The sequence below is a fragment of the Leucoraja erinacea genome, chromosome 9 (genome assembly GCF_028641065.1).
Source record: "Leucoraja erinacea ecotype New England chromosome 9, Leri_hhj_1, whole genome shotgun sequence".
Lineage (NCBI taxonomy): Eukaryota > Metazoa > Chordata > Chondrichthyes > Rajiformes > Rajidae > Leucoraja > Leucoraja erinaceus.
The window spans coordinates 62,148,924-62,169,306 of record NC_073385.1 but is presented as its reverse complement, the minus strand read 5'-3'; the positions used below and the strand labels follow the sequence as shown (position 1 = coordinate 62,169,306).

At 46.5% G+C, this 20,383-nt stretch overlaps 1 protein-coding gene across 1 annotated transcript in view; it reads left to right on the top strand.

The window, feature by feature from the left end:
* Positions 1-20,383, top strand: part of tyro3 (TYRO3 protein tyrosine kinase) — a 79,148-nt gene that overhangs the window by 16,359 nt on the left and 42,406 nt on the right. The window contains exons 5-6 of the mRNA XM_055640982.1: positions 4,224-4,310; positions 7,977-8,092. Coding sequence (XP_055496957.1) covers positions 4,224-4,310; positions 7,977-8,092 — 203 coding nt within the window. The remainder of the gene's footprint in view (positions 1-4,223; positions 4,311-7,976; positions 8,093-20,383) is intronic.

Below are 20,383 nucleotides of genomic sequence, written 5' to 3'. Positions count from 1 at the left end.
ACTGACACTGGGTAGGGGAGGGGGGAGAGAGGGAATGCGGGAATGCGGGGGTTACTTGAAATGAGAGTAATCAAGTATATTTGGGTTAGCACTTGGATCGCCAAGGCATGGCAGGCTATCGATCCAATGCTGGTAACTGGGATTAATATAGATGGCTACTTGATGGTCAGCGTGGAGGCAATGGGCCGAAGGAACTGACCCTCAGGTCAAGTCATTGTCATTTGCACAAGTACAGTGAAGAATGTGCAATGAAAATCTTGTTTGCAGCAGCATCTTAGGCACATAGACTTAGACAAGCACCCAAAATATAAACTGCATAAATGACACAAGGCTGTGAAAAGAAAGAGGCTGCAAAAACAAGACATTAGTACAAAAACACAAATAGAATCGAAGTCCATGGAAGTGCAATAGGTGTGTCTGCAAAGTTCATAGCTGAGATAAGATTAGGATTGTGCAGGCTGGGTTCAAGAACCTTATAGTTGTGGGAAAGTAGCTGTTCCTGAACCTGGTGGTGCGGGAATTGAGGGATCTACCTCCTGCCTAATGGTGGCAGTGAGAAGAGGGCATGGTCTGTGGGGGACTTAGAACAAACAACATGGAACATAGAACAGCACAGCCTAGGTACAGGCTCTTCAGCCCACAACACCTGTGACCAACACAATGCCAAGCTAAACTAATCTCTGCCTGCACGTCATAAGGTGTGATAGGAGGAAAATTAGGCCATTCAGCCCATCAAGCCCACCTCCAGTTTAAATTCCATTTGGAATATTTTGGAGGACTAAGAAACCAAGAACCAAGAACCAAGTCTACTCAGCCATTCAATCAAGGCTGATCTACCTCTCCCTCCTAACCCCATTCTCTGGCCTTCTCCCCATAACCTCTGATCAAGTATCTATCGATCTCTGTCTAAAAAATATCCACTGACTTGGCCTCCACAGCCTTCTGTGGCAATGAATTCCACAGATTCAGCACCCTCTGACTAAAGAAATTCCTCCTCACCTCCGTCCTAAAGGAATGTCCTTTAATTCTGAGGCTCTGACCTCTGGTCCTAGACTGTCTCCATTCCATGCATATCCGTGTACATATCTAAAGTACCATTTATATCTGCCTCCACCACCCCCTGGATGCTCATTCCAGGCACTCACCACTGAAGGGACGGTGGAGATACTGGATGACAGGCGCTGGGTTTTTGAGGCAACACCATGCCTAATGGCTAATAATAATGCAACCTCAGTGGGAATGTCATGTTCGATTGCTTTCGTCAGTTGGCCATTTGTTTCATCTTTATTATTGTTCTGGAAATATATATATTTAAGGTCCATTGAAAAGGACTGCCTCGCTGCATGACTGTGATGGCTATTTGTTCTTGAAATATGACCGATTGCAATGATGCTGGAGGCAACATTTTGCTTCTTGAAGTAAAGATTGGTGCCATGTCATAGAGAGTAATAGAATGAATTGAATTGAATACTTTTATTATCAAATGTGACAAGTCACAGTGAAATTCTTTGTTTGCACACCCAAGGTATACAATAGTGGTTACGTCCGTGCCCGGGTGGGATTAGAAAGGGAATACGCCCTGTCTGTGGGCACCCTGAGGGAGTTCAGGGACCGCTAGGCTCCGCAGGGTGTTGAATGTATCCTCAATAAGGATTGTATCATAATTGTATAATAGTTTATTATGGATATATGTTTGTATTGTATTTATGGTGGTGGGTTCTGGCTTGTTTTATTGTAGTGTAAATATTATTTTTTAATAATTGAATAAATTTTTTGAATAAAAAAAAAAAAAAAAGGTATACAATAGTTGTCTCACAAAGGGCACTGACAAAGTTAGAAGCCCCTGTCCCACTTCAGAGACTTAAACAGCAACCTCTGGTGACCTTGCCAGCCACCCAAAAAAAATCAAGGTCGAGGTGACCTGTAGCCTCCTACCACCTCCCACGTTTATGTTGAAAATCTTCCTCAACTAGCATCGCAACCGGCTTCGACTAGAACTGCGTCTAAAACATTATCGATTTTTAAAACTGCAACTTATTTTTTGTCGAGGCCGGTTTTAATCTTGATGAAAAAATAGCAGCAACCTCGATGAAACCTCGACCACGCGGAAACCACTTTCGACCATTAGGGAGAGTGACCAAAACCTCCGGTGACCTCATGGAAACCTTGGGTGGCAGGCGAGGTCACCAGAGGTTGCTGTTGAGTTCTCCTAAGTGGGACAGGGGCTTAAGTATCCCTGCGTCATACCGTGTGGAAACAGGCCCCTCTACCCAACTTGCCCACACTGACCAACATGCCCCATCTACACTAGTCCCACCTGGCTGCATTTGGCCCCTATCCCATAAGCCTACCCTGTACCTGTCCAAATGTTTCTTAAACATTGTGATAGTACCTGCTTCAACTACCTCCTCCGGCAGCTCGTTCCATACACCCACCACCCTTTGATTGAAAACGTTCTCTCAGGTTCCTACTCAATCTTTTCCCCTTCACCTTAAACCTACGTCCTCTAGTTCCCCAACTCTGGGCTAGACTCTGTGATAGACACAAAATGCTGGAGTAACTCAGCGGGACAGGCAGCATCTCAGGAGAGAAGGAATGGGTGACGTTTCAGGTCGAGACCCTTCTTCGGACTAAGGGTTCTTCAGTTTCGGGTTGAGACCCTCAGTCTGAAGAAGGGTCTCGTCCCAAAACGTCACCCATTCCTTCTCTCCAGAGATGCTGCCTGTCCCGCTGAGTTACTCCAGCATTTTGTGTCTATCTCCGGTTTAAAACAGCATCTGCAGTTCCTTTCTACACAGGAAATTCCGCGCGTCTATTCCCCTTGTGTTAGTTGGATAATAGCAAAGATCCCATTTGACTCATGGTCAAGGATGAAGCAGCAGTTGCTTTGTTGGGTCTGTTGGCACTTTGGGCATTGCCCACTGCTACTGTTACAGTGTTACTTCAACTGTTACATTGTTACACTGTTGCCCATTCAGAATGGCAACAGTCCCTGCAAGAAAGCCAGCTCAAAAACAGGTTGGAGCAGCATCACCCTGTCTGAAAAGATAGACACAAAATGCTGGAGAAACTCAGCTGGACAGGCAGCATCTCTGGAGAGAAGGAATGGGTGAGGTCTCGGGTTGAGACCCTTCTTCAGACTGAGTCAGGGGAGAGGGAGATACAGAGATAAGGAACTGAAGGGCCTGTTTCCACGCTGTGTGACTCTGTGACTGAAGAAGGGTCATGACTCGAAACGTCACCCATTCCTTCTCACCAGAGATGCTGTCTGTCCCGCTGAGTTACTCCAGCATATATTGTGTCTATCTTCGATTTAAACCAGCATCTGCGGTTCTTTGAACATTAGCACTCCATCTATGGAGCAGCAGCCTCATTGGAACTGCTGGTTCTGCCCAGGGAGATGACACCAGCTGTATTTTGTATTCTGTGGTCATTCCCAACGTCAATAGGAAGCTTTGTTCTTGCCATTGCTTCAGCCCAAGCACATCAGAATATATCGACGCTAAGCTCTGCAGCACGCCTCCGCACCAACGCTTTATAGCTTGCACTTAAACGGGTTTTAATTTGCCCATCAGCGACTGTTCATTGGAAGACAAGCAGTTATAATTTCTTTCCAAAGGCAGAAACAAAATGCTGGGGTAATTCAAGGCAGCATCTCTGAGGAGAGGGAATGGGTTATGTTTCAAGTCGAGACCCTTCTTCAGCCTGAAATCTCTTCTCTTCTTCAATCATTCCTCACTGCCTCGAGCTTTCAACAACGTGTCCACCACCACTTTGAATGCTTCTGATGAGCTAGTCTCTAACTCCTCTGGGGGAGAGAATTTAATGGGAAACAATTTCCACACAGCACCATTTGCAATGACCATCCTGCATCTTAAATCTACGTTCCACAGATTCACCACCCTCTGGCTAAAGAAATTCCTCCTCATCTCCTTCCTAAAGGATCGTCCTTTAATTCTGAGGCTATGACCTCCAGTCTCTCATTCTTTCCCCGCCTTCTTATTGACTGGTGGGGCAAGAATGAAGGAGCTGGACAGCCTTCTCTGGTACCTAGTTTGCCTGTTCTGTTCTCATCACTAAGGCCACATGGCACGAACCTCCTGATCTCTTTGCTGTGCTCTCAGCACTGTACTGTTCTCTCAGCTGTGTGAGTGGGACGGGGAGGTGGATTCTTTGAGTGTATGGGTTGTAACACCTTGTCTCTCTGCGACTGTTGTCCCCAGGAATTCAAAGCCGGACTACCTTCACTTGTGAAGCACATAATGCCAGGGGAGTTGCCGTCTCGAGGACTGCAGGGGTCAATGTCAAAGGTATGTTCAGAGTCACACTCCCCCCGTTTATTCTCCCACTTGCTCAGCCCCAGAACTGCGTTCTCCTTTAGTTTAGTTTAGTTCAGAGATACAGCAAGGAAACAGGCCCTCGGTCCACCAAATCTGCACCGACTGTACGGAGTTTTACATTCTTCCCATGACCGCGTGGGTTTTCTCCGAGATCTTCGGTTTCCTCCCACACTCCAAAGACGTACAGGTTTGTATGTTAATTGGCTTGGTATAAGTGTAAATTGTCCCTAGTGTGTGTGTGTGTGTAGGATGGTGTTAATGTGCGGGGATCGCTGGTCAGCACGGACTCGGTGGGGCCGAAGGGCCTGTTTCCGAGCTGTATCTCCAAACTACACCCCCCACCAATTCTCCCATTGCCCTCTACAGGCGGGATAATTTGTAAGATTCAAAGTAGCAGACAGCCAGCATGTCTTTAGGATGTGGGGGGATACCAGAGCACCCAGGGAAAGCCAGGGAGAACATGCAAACTTCACACAGACAGCATCAGACGTCAGGATCGAACCTTGGTCGATGGGGCTGGGAGGTAGCTGCACTCCACAGTGCTGTTCAAACAATATTGGCCTCTGACCCAGTAACACCATGGTTTTAAGGAAATCATCCAAATTCCTCCATATACTTTAAAACATCTTTCTCTTTAAATCCCTGCTCACCTACAACATTCCTCGGTGTCTGAATCTGCAGTTCTGGCCCCCCTACCCCATCCTGACGTTCATCATTCCACCATTCGCTGTGATACCGGCAGTGCTGCCATAAACCTCTCCAGCATTCAGCCGCCTCTATAGATGTTCCCTGGTGCTTGTCCTTGAGCTTTGAGTTGTCTATTCCAACATCTAATTCTGTGATTTAAAACATCCACCATAGAACAATACGGCATAGAAACAGGCTCCTCAGCCCACAACACCTACATATTACGAGGATAATGTTGTTGAACTAATCTCTGCCCTCACATAATCCATTTACCTCCAACCGTGTGTCCGTGTGCATATCTAAAAGCATTGTGAACACCCTTTTGTATCTGCCTCCACCACCCACCCACTGACAGCTCATTCTAGGCACTCACCATCTCTGTATAAAAGAACTTGTCCGACACAAATCCTTCTCACTTTCCCCCTCGCAGCTTAAAGCTCAGCCCCTTGGTCCTTGATATTTACACCTGGGTAGAAGGTTCTGACTGTCTACCTTATCTACTCCTCTCATCATTCTGAATACTTCTATCAGGGACGACAGATGGCACAATGGGCTAAGTGTTCGGCTGGCGACCGGAAGGTAACCGGTTCGAATCCCGCTTGGAGTGCATACTGTCGTTGTGTCCTTGGGGCAAGACACTTCACCCACCTTTGCCTGTGTGTAAATGTAATGTAATTATGTGAAGCACTTTGGGGTCAATGCAAGTTGACTAAAAATGTGCTATATAAATAAGATTATTATTATTATTATCATGTGTCCCCTCATCCTCTGATCTTTCAGAGAAAACATTCCAGGTTTATCCAACTCCTCTTTATAGTCTTCTTCTTCTTGCATATGGTGTGCACAACCAAAAGTTGTAGGACATCTTGGTCTATTTGATCTTATTTGATTGTGCACGCCGGGTTGATTGCATTTGTCAAAACAGGGCGGACCATGTGAAGGTTGCCATCTTCCACCCCAACTCCTTATAGTCAATACCCTCCAATCCAGGCAACATTCTGGTGAACTGCTCCTGCACCCCTTAAGATTAAAGCTTAATCCTTTGAGACACTTGTGGGTAGTTTCCAGTATTGCTCCTCATGCCGTGATCAGTTTTCCTATCATTCCTTCCTAGGTTTTTATTTCTCTTCCTTCAAACCCGCTTCTTCTCCCTTCACTCTCCTCCCTATACCTTCTTCCCGTTTATATTTACTTTCCTCCCGATATCTTTCCTTTCCTCTCTTCTTCATCCTCCTTATTTCATCCCAGAGCTCGGATACTCCGCCATTCTTGACGGTGCTGTTGCTGAGTCGGGTCACAATTCTTCGGGCTCCATTTGTGCTGGGTGACGTTTACATTTTATATCTGAGAGGATGTCGACTTCCTTCATCCTTCCTTTCTCTTGTCATCTCTTTCCTCTTATTCCTTCCTCTGTTCGTTACTTCATCCTCTTTCCCTCTCATTTCTTTCCTCTCCTTTTCTTCCCAACTCATCCTTTCTTTCCATCCTTCCATCCCTGCTCTGGCTTGCTTTGTATGCTCTCACTTCTCCATTCATTCATTCATTCAAACATTCATTCATTCATTCAATCATACATTCATTCATTCATTCAATCATACATGCATCATACATTCATTCATGCATTCATACATTTATTCATTCATTCATCCATCATACATTCATTCATTCATTCATCCATCATACAATCATTCATTCATTCAGTCATTCAGTCATTCATTCATTCAATCATTAATTCATTCATCCACTTCTTTCTCTCCACTTTTATTTATTTCCTTCCTTCCCATGAGTCTACCCTCTTCTTTCACCCATCGCTAGCCCCCACTTTCTGTACTGTTTTGGGCTGAAGGGTCTGTTTCCACGGTGTGTGACTCTGTGACTTATGTAGATGGGGCGAGTGGACTTGCAGGCGCGGGTTGGGTTGAATTTAGACTCTGGAGTGCTGGAGTAACTCAGTGGGACAGGCAGCATCTCTGGAGAGAAGGAATGAGTGACGTTTTGGGTCGAGACCCTTCTTCAGACTGAGTCAGCGGAGAGGGAGATACAGAGATAAGGAATGATGGGCCTGTTTCCACACTGTGTGGCTGTGTGATTTGTGTAGATGGGGCAGGATGGGCTGAAGGGCCTGGTTCCACAGTGTGTGACTGGTGTAGATGGGGCAGGATGGGCTGAAGGGCCTGGTTCCACAGTGTGTGACTGTGTGTGCGGTGAGGGGAGGGACGGTCAACCATTGAACCTCCCGCAGTCGGGGTGGGTCAGGCCTCCACACACGGCCTCCTCCCCCCTCCTCTTCCCCCCCCCCCCCCCCCCCCCCCCCCCCCCCTCCATCTCAGTGGAGCACCGGCGTCTGGAGTGTCCCCCTTCCCCACAGCGATCCGGCTGTTCTGCAGTTTCTGGTCATTATTATTGACCACGAGGGCTGAGTCCCTTTAATAAGGACAGGCAGCATCTCTGGAGAGAAGAAATGGGCGACGTTTCGGGTCTGGCCCTTTCTTCAGACGCCAATCCGAAGCGTCACCCATTCCTTCTCTCCAGAGATGCTGCCTGTCTCGCTGAGTTACTCCAGCTTTTTGTGTCTATCAACCCGCACCAACCAGCAGTTCCTTTCTGCACATCTCTTTAATAAGGGGTTGACTTTGTTTGGAAATTGTTTTAACATCACATGAGTTCAGTATATCAGTCCCGCTTGTTAGCTGCCCGGACAGCAGAGCTGTTATGTTAGAGGGCAAACTGCCATAAGATCCATCAGCACACACAATGGACACTATTTATTCTCTTAGTTCCAATCTGCAGGCGAGCTGCAGCCTTGATGCAGAGTTTTGTTTGAAGCCCTTGTCAGAGGGACCTTTCAGTCATTGTGTGCACGAGCTATTTATACCATTTGAGTGGGGGAGGGGGTGCGATGAGTTCTCTGTTTGTTAGCCACGTGTTGTTGACCCATTTGTTCTTCAGTTCTAGCAGACCGGCCCACCGATGTGATGATCAATGGCCTGACATCCAACAGTGTCAGCATCTCCTGGACTGTCGCCTCCAATGGCTTCTCGTCACTTCGCAACTGCACTGTGCAGGTAAGCACGGTGAATAGTTCAAACAAGACAAAATAATGCTGCAGTAACTCAGCGGGCAGGCAGCATCAGCCTGAAGAAGGGTCTGGAGCCGAAACGTCACCCATTCCTTCTCTCCAGAGATGCTGCCTGTCCCGCTGAGTTACTCCAGCATTAGGTGTCTATCTTCAGTTTAAACCAGCATCTGCAGTTCCTTCCTACACAGTAGTTCAAGGAAGACGCACACTGCTTTCTTTCCTCGATGGTCTTTGCACAGAAGTGCGTGGAATTTATGGATAAGGTTCAAGGCATCAAGGTGCTAAATTGAACACAGATTCAGAAAGAAGAGAGCAGAGCTGGAAATAGCAGGGGAAAAAGTTAATGACAGAATTTGGGAGCCAAAGGCTAGAAAGTTTAGTTTAGTTTAGTTTAGAGATACAGTACAGTGCAGAAACAGGTCCTTCGCCCCACCGAGTCCACACCGACCAGCACATTAACACTATCCTACACACACTGGGGACAATTTCCATTTATACCAAGCCAATTAACCCACACACCTGTACGCCTTTGGAGTGTGGGAAGAAAGGAAGAAAACCCACACAGGTCGCGGGGGGAACGTACAAACTCTGTACAGACAGCACCCATGGTCAGGATTGAACCCGGGTCTCCGGGCTGCAACTCTACCGCTGGACCACCATGCCACCCCGTAGACAAGAAGGTCTATGCATTAGCGTATACACTTAAATGCATGAAGCACGGTGAGTGAGGATAATCAAATGGAGATTATATAATAGAGATATTATACTGTAGCTATTAACTGAAACATGGCTTAATGAGGGTTAGGGGTGGCAGCTGAATGTTCTTGCCACGAGTTGGAATAAACAAAGAGAGGAGGTGACGATATTTGTTAAAACAGCAAACATAACTGTGGGAAGGGATGGGATGTCAGATGGATCATCATGTCAGCCTCCACAAAATGAATTAAAGAACAAAGAGGGGTGAAAATGCAGTAGGGAGTGTGTTATAGCTCTCCATACAGTCTGAGGGAGATCAAAGGATGCATCACAGCTTGGTTTGGGAACAGCTCCATCCAAGACCGCAAGAAATTGCAGCAAATTGTGGACGCAGCCCAGACCATCACACAAACCAACCTCCCTTCCATTGACTCCATTTATACCTCACGCTGCCTCGGCAAGGCCAGCAGCATAATCAAGGTCGAGTCTCACCCAAGTCACTCCCTCTTCTCCTCTCACATGGGGCAAAACGTATAGAAGTGTGAAAACACACACCTCCAGATTCAGGGACAATTTCTTCCCACCTGTTATCAGGCAACTGAATCATCCTACCACAACCAGAGAGCAGTGCTGAACTACTATCTACCTCTTTGGTGACCCTCGGACTATCATTGCTCGGACATTACTGGCTTTACCTTGCACTAAACATTATTCCCTTATCATGTATCTATACACTCGAATGTATATCATGTATTGTCTTTCCGCTGACTCGAAATGGCTCGATTATAATCATGTATTGTCTTTCCACTGACTGGTTAGCATGCAACAACAACTTTTCACCGTACCTCAGTACACGTGACAATAAACAAAACTGAACTGAGCTTGTTAAAAACTATGCTAAAATCCGACTTCAAATGCATCAAAAGTGCCCTTATTACCCCTCATCAAAACACTGAATTACCGTCTTTTAAATCCTTGCTGGTCAAAAACATGGGGAGGTAGAAACTGCACCCAAAATTGAATGCATGGCTGTGGTGAAGGGTAGTAATCGATGAGTGTTGTCATGGCTGCAAAATGGTTCCATGTGGCTCAGAGATGACCCTGTGCAGTTAACAATGTGTATTAATGATTAACACATAAATATAGCGAGCTTGTTAAAGAAGATTGCAGATGCATTTTAGCCACGCGATTGACAATGAGCAGGCAAGTTTTAGATTGCATGAAAGTATAAATCTTCTGGTCATTTGGGCAGGGAAGTGGCAATGGAGATTAATCCAGAGACATGTGAGGTGATGCATTTCAGGAGGTGCAACAAAACCAGGGAATAGACAACAGTTGGGAGGATACTGCCAACTGTGAGGTATACGTTTTAGTATTGGTTTAGTATTGTCACACGCACTGAGATACAGTGACAATCTATGTTTTTATCCAGTTAAATCAGACCATGAGTGAGTACATCAGGTACGGCAGAGGGGAGGATGAACCGAGTGTGGAATATTGTGTTACAATGACAGAGAAAGTGCGAATCAAAATAAAGTGCAAGGGCCACAACAAGGTAGACTGGCAGATCGGAAATTCATCCCAAGGATATGAGAGGCCTGTCCAAGAGGCCGATAACAGTGAGGATGAAGCTGTTCTTGAATCCGGAAGTACATGCTATCATGCTCTAGTATCTTCAGCCCGACAGGGAAGGGGAGGAGGGAATGACCCAGGTATGTATGAGTGGCTGCATTCCAAGGCAGCGTGACGAGTAGATGGGGTTGATGGGGGATGGGGAGGGGGGGGAGTGGAAGAGGAAGGGAGGTGCAAAGGACTGGACTTTGTTCACAACTCTGCAAATGTTTGCAGTCTTGGGCAGAGCAGTTGCCATACCAAGCTGCGATGCATGGTAACAAGATGCTTTGTGTGGTGTGCATCTGTGGAGATTGGTAAGAATCATTGGAAAATGTTCTCAGCATTATATTGGGATTTTGTACGTGCGTGCCGAGATCTTCAAAGGTCGCAGTCTGGTCAACACGCTGATCAACAAGGAAGGCTTTTCTTAATTAGCAGAAGCATGGAACGCAAAATCTAAGATTGGCTACAGGATGGCACGGTGGCTCAGCGGTAGAATTGTTGCATTACAGAGTCCCGGGTTCGATCCCGACTATACTGTGCAGAGTTTGTACGTTCTCCCCGTGACCGCGTGGATTTTCTCCGAGATCTTCGGTTTCCTCCCACACTCCAAAGACGTACAGGTTTGTAGGTTAATTGGCTTTCTATAAATATAAATTCCCCTATTGTGTGCAGGATAGTGTTAGTGTGTGGGGGTCGCTGGTCGGTGCGGACCCGGTGGGCAGTAGGGCCTGTTTCCGCGCTGTATCTCTAAACTGGAATTAGTTAGTGCTTGAGTAATGTGCTGGGGAGCATGCAGAGAAGATTTACGGGGATGTTGTCACGATTGAAGGTTGTAGTAATGGGAATAGATTTGGGCAGGCTGTGATTAATTCTTTGGAATAGAGGACGTTGTGGGTGGACTTTATTGAACTGTATAATATTGAGGTTACAGTGGTTAAATGGGAAGGATCTATTTCCCTGAACACAGCGATGACAAACCAGGAGATATAGATTTCAAGTATTCAGTCGAGTGCTTGGATAGGAGATGACCAAAGCCTAATTCACTCACAGGGTTGTGAGGGTTTGAAACTCACTAGCTAAATGGGTGATAGAAGCAGAAACTCTTTAATGTTGCTTATTGTCACGTTTACTGAGGTACAGTGAAATGCTTTTGTTGCCTGTTAACATGCTTACAACCGAACCATTGATAATGCAAATGACATTTAGTGCAAGATTAAGTCCAGTAAAATCTGATTAAAGATAATCCAAGGGTCTCCAAAGAAGTAGAACGTAGCTCAGGACTGTTCTCTAGTTTATAGGATGGTTAATTTCCCTGGTAACAGCTGGGAAGAAACTCCCTGAATCTGGAGGTGCGTGTTTCCACACTTCTGTACCTCTTGTCCGATGGTAGAGGGGAGAGGAAGGAGTGGCCAGGTTGTGATTTATCCTTGATTATGCTGCTGGCCTTGCAGAGGCAGCATGAGGTATAGATGGAGTCAATGGACTTGAACGGAATCAATGGAAGGGAGGTCTGGACTGCGTCCACAATTCTCTGCAATTTCTAGCGGTCTTGGATGGAGCTGTTCCCAAACCAAGCTGCGATGCATCCCCGATAAAATGCTTTCCACGGCACATCTGTAGAGGTTGGTGAGAGATGTTGAGGAGATGCCGAACTTCCTGAGCCTTCTAAGGAAGTAGAGGCGTTGGTGTGCTTTCTTGACCATTGCTTCAATATGGGTGGTCCAGGACAAGTTGCTGGTAATTTTTACTTCTCAGAACTTGATGCTTTCAACCATTTTTACTTCGGCACCGTCAATGCATACTGGCATATGTGTTTCTTGAAGTTGATCACTATCTCCTTGATCTTGGTGGCATTGAGAGGAAGTCGTTGATCCCCGGGTTATGAATGGGTTCCATCTGCACCGTCCAGGACAGATAATATGCAAAGATCACTCAATGTAGTAACTGTATCTTCTCTGTACTGTTAGGAATGGAGTCAAAGCATATGTGGCTGATAAGAAAGAACAATGGCTAAAATTGGAGGGCGAGCAGAAACAAGTGCTGCCATTTGTAGGAAATGTACATATGTTGGGACTTTTAAATGTAATAATATTAAGGGAGCTCATTCATATGTATGGATGTCTGTAAATCGGATTTATGTACACAGGGACGGCCTGGACTTGGATGTGGGCTTGAGAAGTCGTGACCTGTGGGACATTGGACCCAGTGCCAGAAGGGAGGATGAGGGAGAATTGCTTTTTTTTTGACCAGTGCAGAGGAAAAGGGGGAATGTTCTCTTTCTATGTCGTAGGCGTTCTATGATTCCCACAGCCCGTCTGGCAGTTGAACGGGTGTTAGCAATAAGATTCAGTTCCAAAGGAATTATAAAGGTTCTACAGAAGCGAAGAGCCATTAGACTGTTAAACACTACAATCTCCAATAGGCTATGAACTACATAGACTTGGGGACATTGGTTTTGTCTTTTTGCACTATTATTGTTTGTTTGATGGATTGATGTATGCTATGTATTTGTGTGTGTGTGTGTGTGTATATATATATGTGTGTATATATATATATATACATACAGACATATATACACGCACTTCTTTTTGTTTATTACATTGTTTACATTTTCTGTTGTGCTGCTGCAAGTAAAATTCTGTTTGGGACATATGCCAACAAAATGCTCTTGACTCTCATAAAGATCTCATAAAGATAGAATACTTCCTACATCCTATTTAACCAATTACAGTAACTGTCTTTGGAATGTAACTACAACGGACATGTGGCGGATTCCACAGACAGAAATGTGATAATGATCAGATAAATAGGTTTCCAATCCTATGAAGTTGTTGGAGGGATAATTATTGACCAGGACAATGATAGAGTCATAGGGTCTTACTGAATGGAAACTGGCCCTTTGGTCGAACATGTCCCATCTACACTAGTCCCACCTGCCTGTGTTTGGCCCATATCCCTCTAAACCTGTCCTATCCATGTACCTGCCTAAATGTTTCTTAAATGTTGCATACCGACCTCAACTGCCTCCTCCGGCAGCTCGTTCCATACACCCATCACAAAAGTTACAGGTTCGTATTAAATCTTTCCTCCCTCACCTTAAACCTATTTCCGCTGATTCTTGATTCCCCTGCTCTGGGTAAGAGACCCAATGTGTGTACCCAATTTATTCCTCTCATGACTTTATACACCTCTATCAGATCGCCCCTCATCCTCCTGCACTCAAAGGAATAGAGTCGTAGCCAGCTCAACCTCTCCCTATAGCTCAGACCCTCTAGTCCTGGCAACATCCTCGTAAATCTTCTCTGTACCCTTTCCAGCTTGACAACATCTTTCCTATAACATGGTGCCCAAAACAGAACACAATAATTTGAAATGCGGCCTCACCAACATCGTGTATAACTGCAACACGATCTATAAACAGTGCTCTGACTGATGAAGGCCAATGTGCCGAAAGCCATTTTGTCCACCCGATCTAGTGAACCCAATGCCTTAGCTCTTTTTCAAAGTTATGCCATGGGATTATATGCACCCAATGAAGAGGGAACTTGGGCCTTAGTTTAACAAGTACATCAGGTTTCTGAAGAAGTAATTTATTTTATTTTAGTTTAGAGATACAGCGTGGAAACAGGCCCTTTGGTCCACCAGGTCTGCACCGACCAGCGATCCCCGCACATTAACACTATTCTACACACACTAGGGACAATTTTACATTTAGACCAAGCCAATTAACCTACAAACCTGTACGTCTTTGGAGTTTGGGAGGAAGCCGAAGATCTCGGAGAAAACGTACAAACTCCATACAGACAAGCATCCGTAGTCAGGATCGAACCCGGGTCTCTAGCGCTGTAAGGCAGCAACTCTACTGCTGTGCCACCGTGCCCCCCCCCAAGGATGAAGAGTTGCTAAACAGCGACCAATGGAGGCTGAAGCCAGTCACAATAGATCAACCAGATTCTCAACCTAAGGAGTCAAAAGAAGAAAAAGTGCCCGCAGATCAAAATCTAAAGAGGAGGAGGTAGTCCGCAAATTGCAGAAAGCATGCATCCATGAAGAAAAATGTTACAGATACATTTTGTAAATCATACACGTTTTGCATTTTGCTATTTTGGCAGAGTGTATTCCAATGGATGGAAAGTGGCGATCTGCTGGTAATCATGAAAGATTCATGAATTGAGGGCATGTGCTCCAGAGAACAGCACGTTATGGCAAAAATCTGCAAACAGGACTTAGTACACAGGAGACTGAGGCAAAGGAAGTGGCTGTAAGGTGTTTGTCTTCGTCTTATCATGAACCAAATCCATGAATCCATCCGACAGTGGGCGTTTGGAGAAACAAGGAACTATAGATGCTGCCTTACCATGGATACACACAAAATGTTGGAGTAACTCAGCGGGTCAGGCAACATCTCTGCCGAAAATGGATGGAGGATGGCCCCGCCCCCGAAACATCACCTATCCAGAGATGCTGCCCGACCCGCTGAGTTCCTCCAGCATTTTGTCTCCAATTGAGCGGGCATTTGTAGACAGCAAGACCAGTTGTGGAAGGGTCCACCAAGGCCAGATGTGGTCACTGCGGCTCTGAGGCCAAGGAAAGTCAATGAGATGAGGCTTAGTGAGAAGGATTCTCATTCACGAGCTGCTAATGTGGCTGTGAAGTTCACCTGCAGCACCACGCTGAGAAAAGCAACATAGATTTTTTTTGCTGAGGTATTTTGATCAGTTTTTTTGCTCAGGTTTTCCAGCACAAACGCGTGCATTAGTTGTCGTTGCTTAGCAACTGCTGTAGTCGTGGCTTTTACAAGCCGGAGTGTTCTGATGTGTGTATCTCACAAAGGCAGGTCTGCCTCAGTACTTTAACCCTAGTTTACAGCCAGCTCCTTCTATTTTACACAGCTATCGAACAATTTGTGATTGAGATTGACCTTCCAAAAGGTGCATTTTCATTTTATCAGCACTTGCCAGGTGACAGTGTGTTGGTTTGATTGCTTATGGGCACAAATCATTTCTCAATGCCTCATGATCAAAGTCGTGCTCCAGTTAGATCATTCAGTTTCATTTAATTTGGTCTGGAGATACAGCGCGGAAACAGGGCCTTCGGCCCACCCAGTCTACACCGACCAGCGGTAACACTAACTTACACACACTAGGGACAATTGACACTATACCAATTCAATTAGCCTGCACTTTGGAGCGTGGGGAGAAAACCGAAGATCTCGGAGAAAGCCCACACGGGTCACGGGGAGAAAATACAAACTCCGTACAGACATCACCCATAGGCGTGCGCGATTGATTGGCGGCACGACTCGCCCGTTGCAGCGCCCCCTACAGCCTGTCTGTCTTTTATTTATTTTTTGTCTAGTTAAATGTAGTGTTGGTGTTTTATTAATACTGGTTTTAAATGTGTACATGTGGGGGGTGGGGCGGGGAAACTGTTTAAAATCTCTTCCCTGTCCGGGAGACCCGACCTTTTCCCTGTCGGGTCTCCGTTGTCGTTGGGGCCTCGCATCGTGGAGTGGCCTCCAACCTGAACGACCCGGGGGCTCGGGAGACTGCGGAGCTGCGGACTACTCACCATCGTGGGGCTGGCCGGCCTCGGAGCGTGGGGAGCGGCAGTGACTCGCTGCTGCGACTCGACTCCTGGGGCTCGGAGGCTCCAGCAACGCAGCCGCAGGTCTGGTGGACTGGGACATCGGGAGCTCGTGGGTCCGGGTGGAGAGACTGCTTCCCATGTCTTTCTGTGACTTCGCCAGCCTGTGTCGCGGGGTTGGAACGACCCGGAGCGGGGATGTACATCGCCCGGCGCGGCTTCATGGCCGTGGAACATTCCAGCGCCCGCCGGGGGCTCCAACACTGTGACTTTTAGACCGGGAGCAGGGCCGTAAATCGCCCGGCACGGCCTAAAGTGGCCGTGGGACTTAGCATCGCCCGCCTGGGGCTTGGACATCGGGAGAGAAATGGAGAACAGGGGAGAGAAAAGACTTTGCCTTCCATCACAGTGGGTCCACTGTGATGGATGTTTGTGTGAATTAAATTGTGTGTATGTCTGTAGGAAATTGTTTTTGTTTGTATGGCTGTGGAAACGGAATTTCGTTTGAGCCTCACTGAGGGTCAAATGACAATAAATGGTATTGTATTGTATTGTAGTCGGGATCGAACCCGGGTCTCCGGTGCTGCAAGGCAGCAACTCTACCGCAGCGCCACCATGCTGCTTGGGAGGGAAGTCTTTTCCACTCCCCTTGTGCAATAAGGTGTGGGTGGATAACCAAGCAAAGTCTGGCTTCCCTGTTCAGACAGGACGGACTGCACTTGACCCCGACTGGGACCAGACTCATAGCAAACCGTACAACCAGGGCTGTAGTTAGAGCTTTAAACTAAATAGTGGGGGTCAACAAAGTGGAAGTGTAAGGGTGGAGTTAAAGGAAAAGAGAGTGCAGGAAAGGTCACAGAAGTTTTCAGAAGTAATAAGATGGAAAGCTTAAGGAGGGATAAGAGAGTAAGGATGGTTAAAATCACATAAGTGTTTAAGAAGGAACTGCAGATGCTGGAAAATCGAAGGTACACAAAAAAGCTGGAGAAACTCAGTGGGTGCAGCATCTATGGAGCGAAGGAAATAGGCAATGTTTTGGGCCGAAACCCTTGTTGTGTATTTAAATGCACGTAGTATAAGGAACAAAGTGGATGAGCTTGTAGCACAGTTAGAAATTGGTAGGTAAGATGTTGTGGGCATTACAGAGACGTGGCTGCAAGAGGATCGGAGCTGGGAGCTGAATATCCAAGTCTACACGTCATATCGGAGAGACAGACTGGTGGGCAGGGGTGGGGTAGCTCTGCTGGTAAGGAATGCAATTCGGTCCTCAGCAACATATGACATAGGATCAGAAGATGCAGAGTCCTCGTAGGTAGAGCTGAGAAACTGCAAGGGTAAACAGACGCTGATGGGAGTCATTTCCCAAATGAATTTGGGGCGTGCTAACCAGTCGGCAGAAAGACAATACATGATTACAATCGAGCCATTTACAGTCTTTAGATACATGATAAAGGAATAACGTTCAGTGCAAGGTAGAGCCAGCAAAGTCCGATCAAGGATAGTCCGAGGGTCACCAAAGAGGTAGATAGTAGTTCAGCACTGTTCTCTGGTTGTGGTAGGATGGTTCAGTTGCCTGATAACAGCTGGGAAGAAACTGTCCCTGAAACTGGAGGTGTGCGTTTTCACACTTCTATACCATATGCGCTGCAATTTCTTGCGGTCGTGGGTGGAGCTATTCCCAAAGCAAGCTGCGATGCATCCTGACAAAATGCTTTCTATGTTGCATCTGTAGATGTTGGTGAGAGTTGTAGGGGACATGCCAAACTTCCTGAGCTTTCTAAGGAAGTAGAGGCGATCTCGTGGTGTCTCCTTATGTTTTACTTGCCCCGCAGTGCACGAAATGTTACGGAACTGCTGGAAACAGATTAGAACAGAAAGGCAGCACCCTCTTACACTTATTTTTGTATTCTGGTTTAGGTATACAGCATGGAAACAGTCCCTTCAGCCCACCAAATCACCACCAACCAACAATCACTTGTAAACTAGTTCCATTCTGCACACAATTTACAAAAGGCAATTCAACCTACAAACCTGCATGTCTTTGGAGTGTGGGAGGAAATCAGAGCACCCGGAGAAAACCCATGTGGTTGCAGGGAGAACGTACAAACTCTGTACAGACAGGATTGAATCTGGGTGTCTGCCGCTATATGGTAGCAACTCTACTGCTGCGCCTCCGTGCCGCCCCACGGGGTCACTCATTCTCATTCATTTACTTACTCTTGTTTCCCCTTATTTCTGGTTACACTTTCTCCGCTCTTTCACACTCACACGGGCTCAGTCTCCTGCACGCCTTCACACATTCCCCTTCTCTTGCTGGTTCACTCACTCCCTCAATCTTCCTCTCACACTTTCTCCCACACGTCTCCCACACACTTGCACTCACATCATGCACGCTTGCCCTCTCCCTCACCCTGGATGAGGCTCCTGGACTGTTGGGCCCTGTGCCCCTCAGCACTCCGAAGTGGAGGACTAACACCAGGGATCTGTGAGAATGGAAAGTCTGGGTGTGAGGCCGCCACCACTGGGCTTCTGACATCGCACACCTTGTGGCGATCGGGAAGAAGTTGTTGTGATCTCACGATTCTCTCAGTTCAGCTGTTTGGTCATATGGTCATAAGTGATAGGAGTAGAATTAGGCCATTCGGCCCATCAAGTCTACTCCAACATTCAATCTTATAACCATATAACCATATAACAATTACAGCACGGAAACAGGCCATCTCGGCCCTACAAGTCCGTGCCGAACAACTTTTTTTCCCTTTCTTGACTGATCTGTCTCTCCCTCCTAACCCCATTCTCCTGCCTTCTCCCCATAACCTCTGACACCCGTACTAATCAAGAATCTATCTATCTCTGCCTTAGAAATATCCACTGACTTGGCCTCTACAGCCTTCTGTGGCAAAGAATTCCACAGATTCACCACCCTCTGACTAAAGACAATTTTCCTCATCTCCTTCCGAAAAAAAATGCCTTTAATTCTGAGGCTGTGACCTCTAGTCCTAGACTCTCCCACGAGTGGAAACATCCTCTCCACATCCACTCTATCCAAGCCTTTCACTATTTGAAATAGTGACGAAGATGAGAGATTTGACGAATTGATTCAGCGTTGAGCAACTCCAGAACATGCGGGTGAACGATGAAGTGGACAATTGCAGGACGGACACGACCCAGCGTCGCTTAATCTACCGTACATTTCTTGCATTGATACCACCACAGGGCGGCACGGTGGCGCAGCGGTAGCATTGCTACCTTGCAGCGCCACAGATCCGGGTTCGATCCCGACTACGAGTGCCGGGTCTGTACGGTGTTTGTACGTTCTCCCCTGCGTGTGTTTTCTCCGAGATCTTCAGTTTCCTCCTACACTCCAAAGACGTACAGGTTTGCAGGTTAATTGGCTTGGTATAAATGTAAATTGTCCCTAGTATGTGTGTAGGATAGTGTAAGTGTGCGGGGATCTCTGGTCAGTGTGGACTCGGTGGGCGGAAGAGCCTGTTTCAGCGCTGTTTCTTTAAACTAAACAATCTCCGTGGTGGTATCAATTACTCAAACTGTGCAAAGCCAGAGTGCAATAATTGTTTTACCGTTGCTCTTCAATTATAGTATTAAAGCAATGAATACCGGTAATCTTGAACTTCTTGTTAGTTTATTGTGGGGGGTAGATTTGAGAACCACTTTAAACATAGAATATAGAACAGTACAGCACAGGAATAAGCTCTTCAACGCACAATATTTGGGCCGAACATGATGCTTAGTTAAATTAATCCCCTGTTTGCACATGATCCATATCCCTCCATTTCCTTCATGTCCACGTGTGTATCTAAAAGCTTCTTAAACTCCACTATTGTATCTACTTCCACCACCACCCCTGGCAAAGCGTTCCTGGCACCCACCACCCTCCATGCAAAAACACTTTTCCTTCACAACTTCTTTAAACTTTCCCCCTCTGGTCTTAAGCTGTGTCTTCTAGTCTTTGACCTCCACCCTGGGGAAAGGTGCTGACTGTCCACCCTACCTATACCTCTCATCATTGTGTATGCGTCTAACAGGTTTCTACTCAACCTTCGGAGCACCCATTTAACCGATCCAAGTCTGGTGTGAAGAAGGGTCTCGTCCCCGAAACGTCACCCATTCCCTCTATCCAGAGATGCTGCCTGTACCGCTGAGTTAGCCCAGCATTTTGTGTCTATCCGTCTTTATAGCTAATACCCTCCAATCCGTAGAGCTTTCTAATGGCCAGTAAACCTCTTCAGCACCCTCTTCGAAGCCTTCACATCCTTCCTGTAATGGGGTAACCAAAGAGATGCAACATAGGTTCTGACTCCCATACTCCATGCCCTGACCGATGAAGGCAAGCATGCCATGTATCTCCTTTACCACT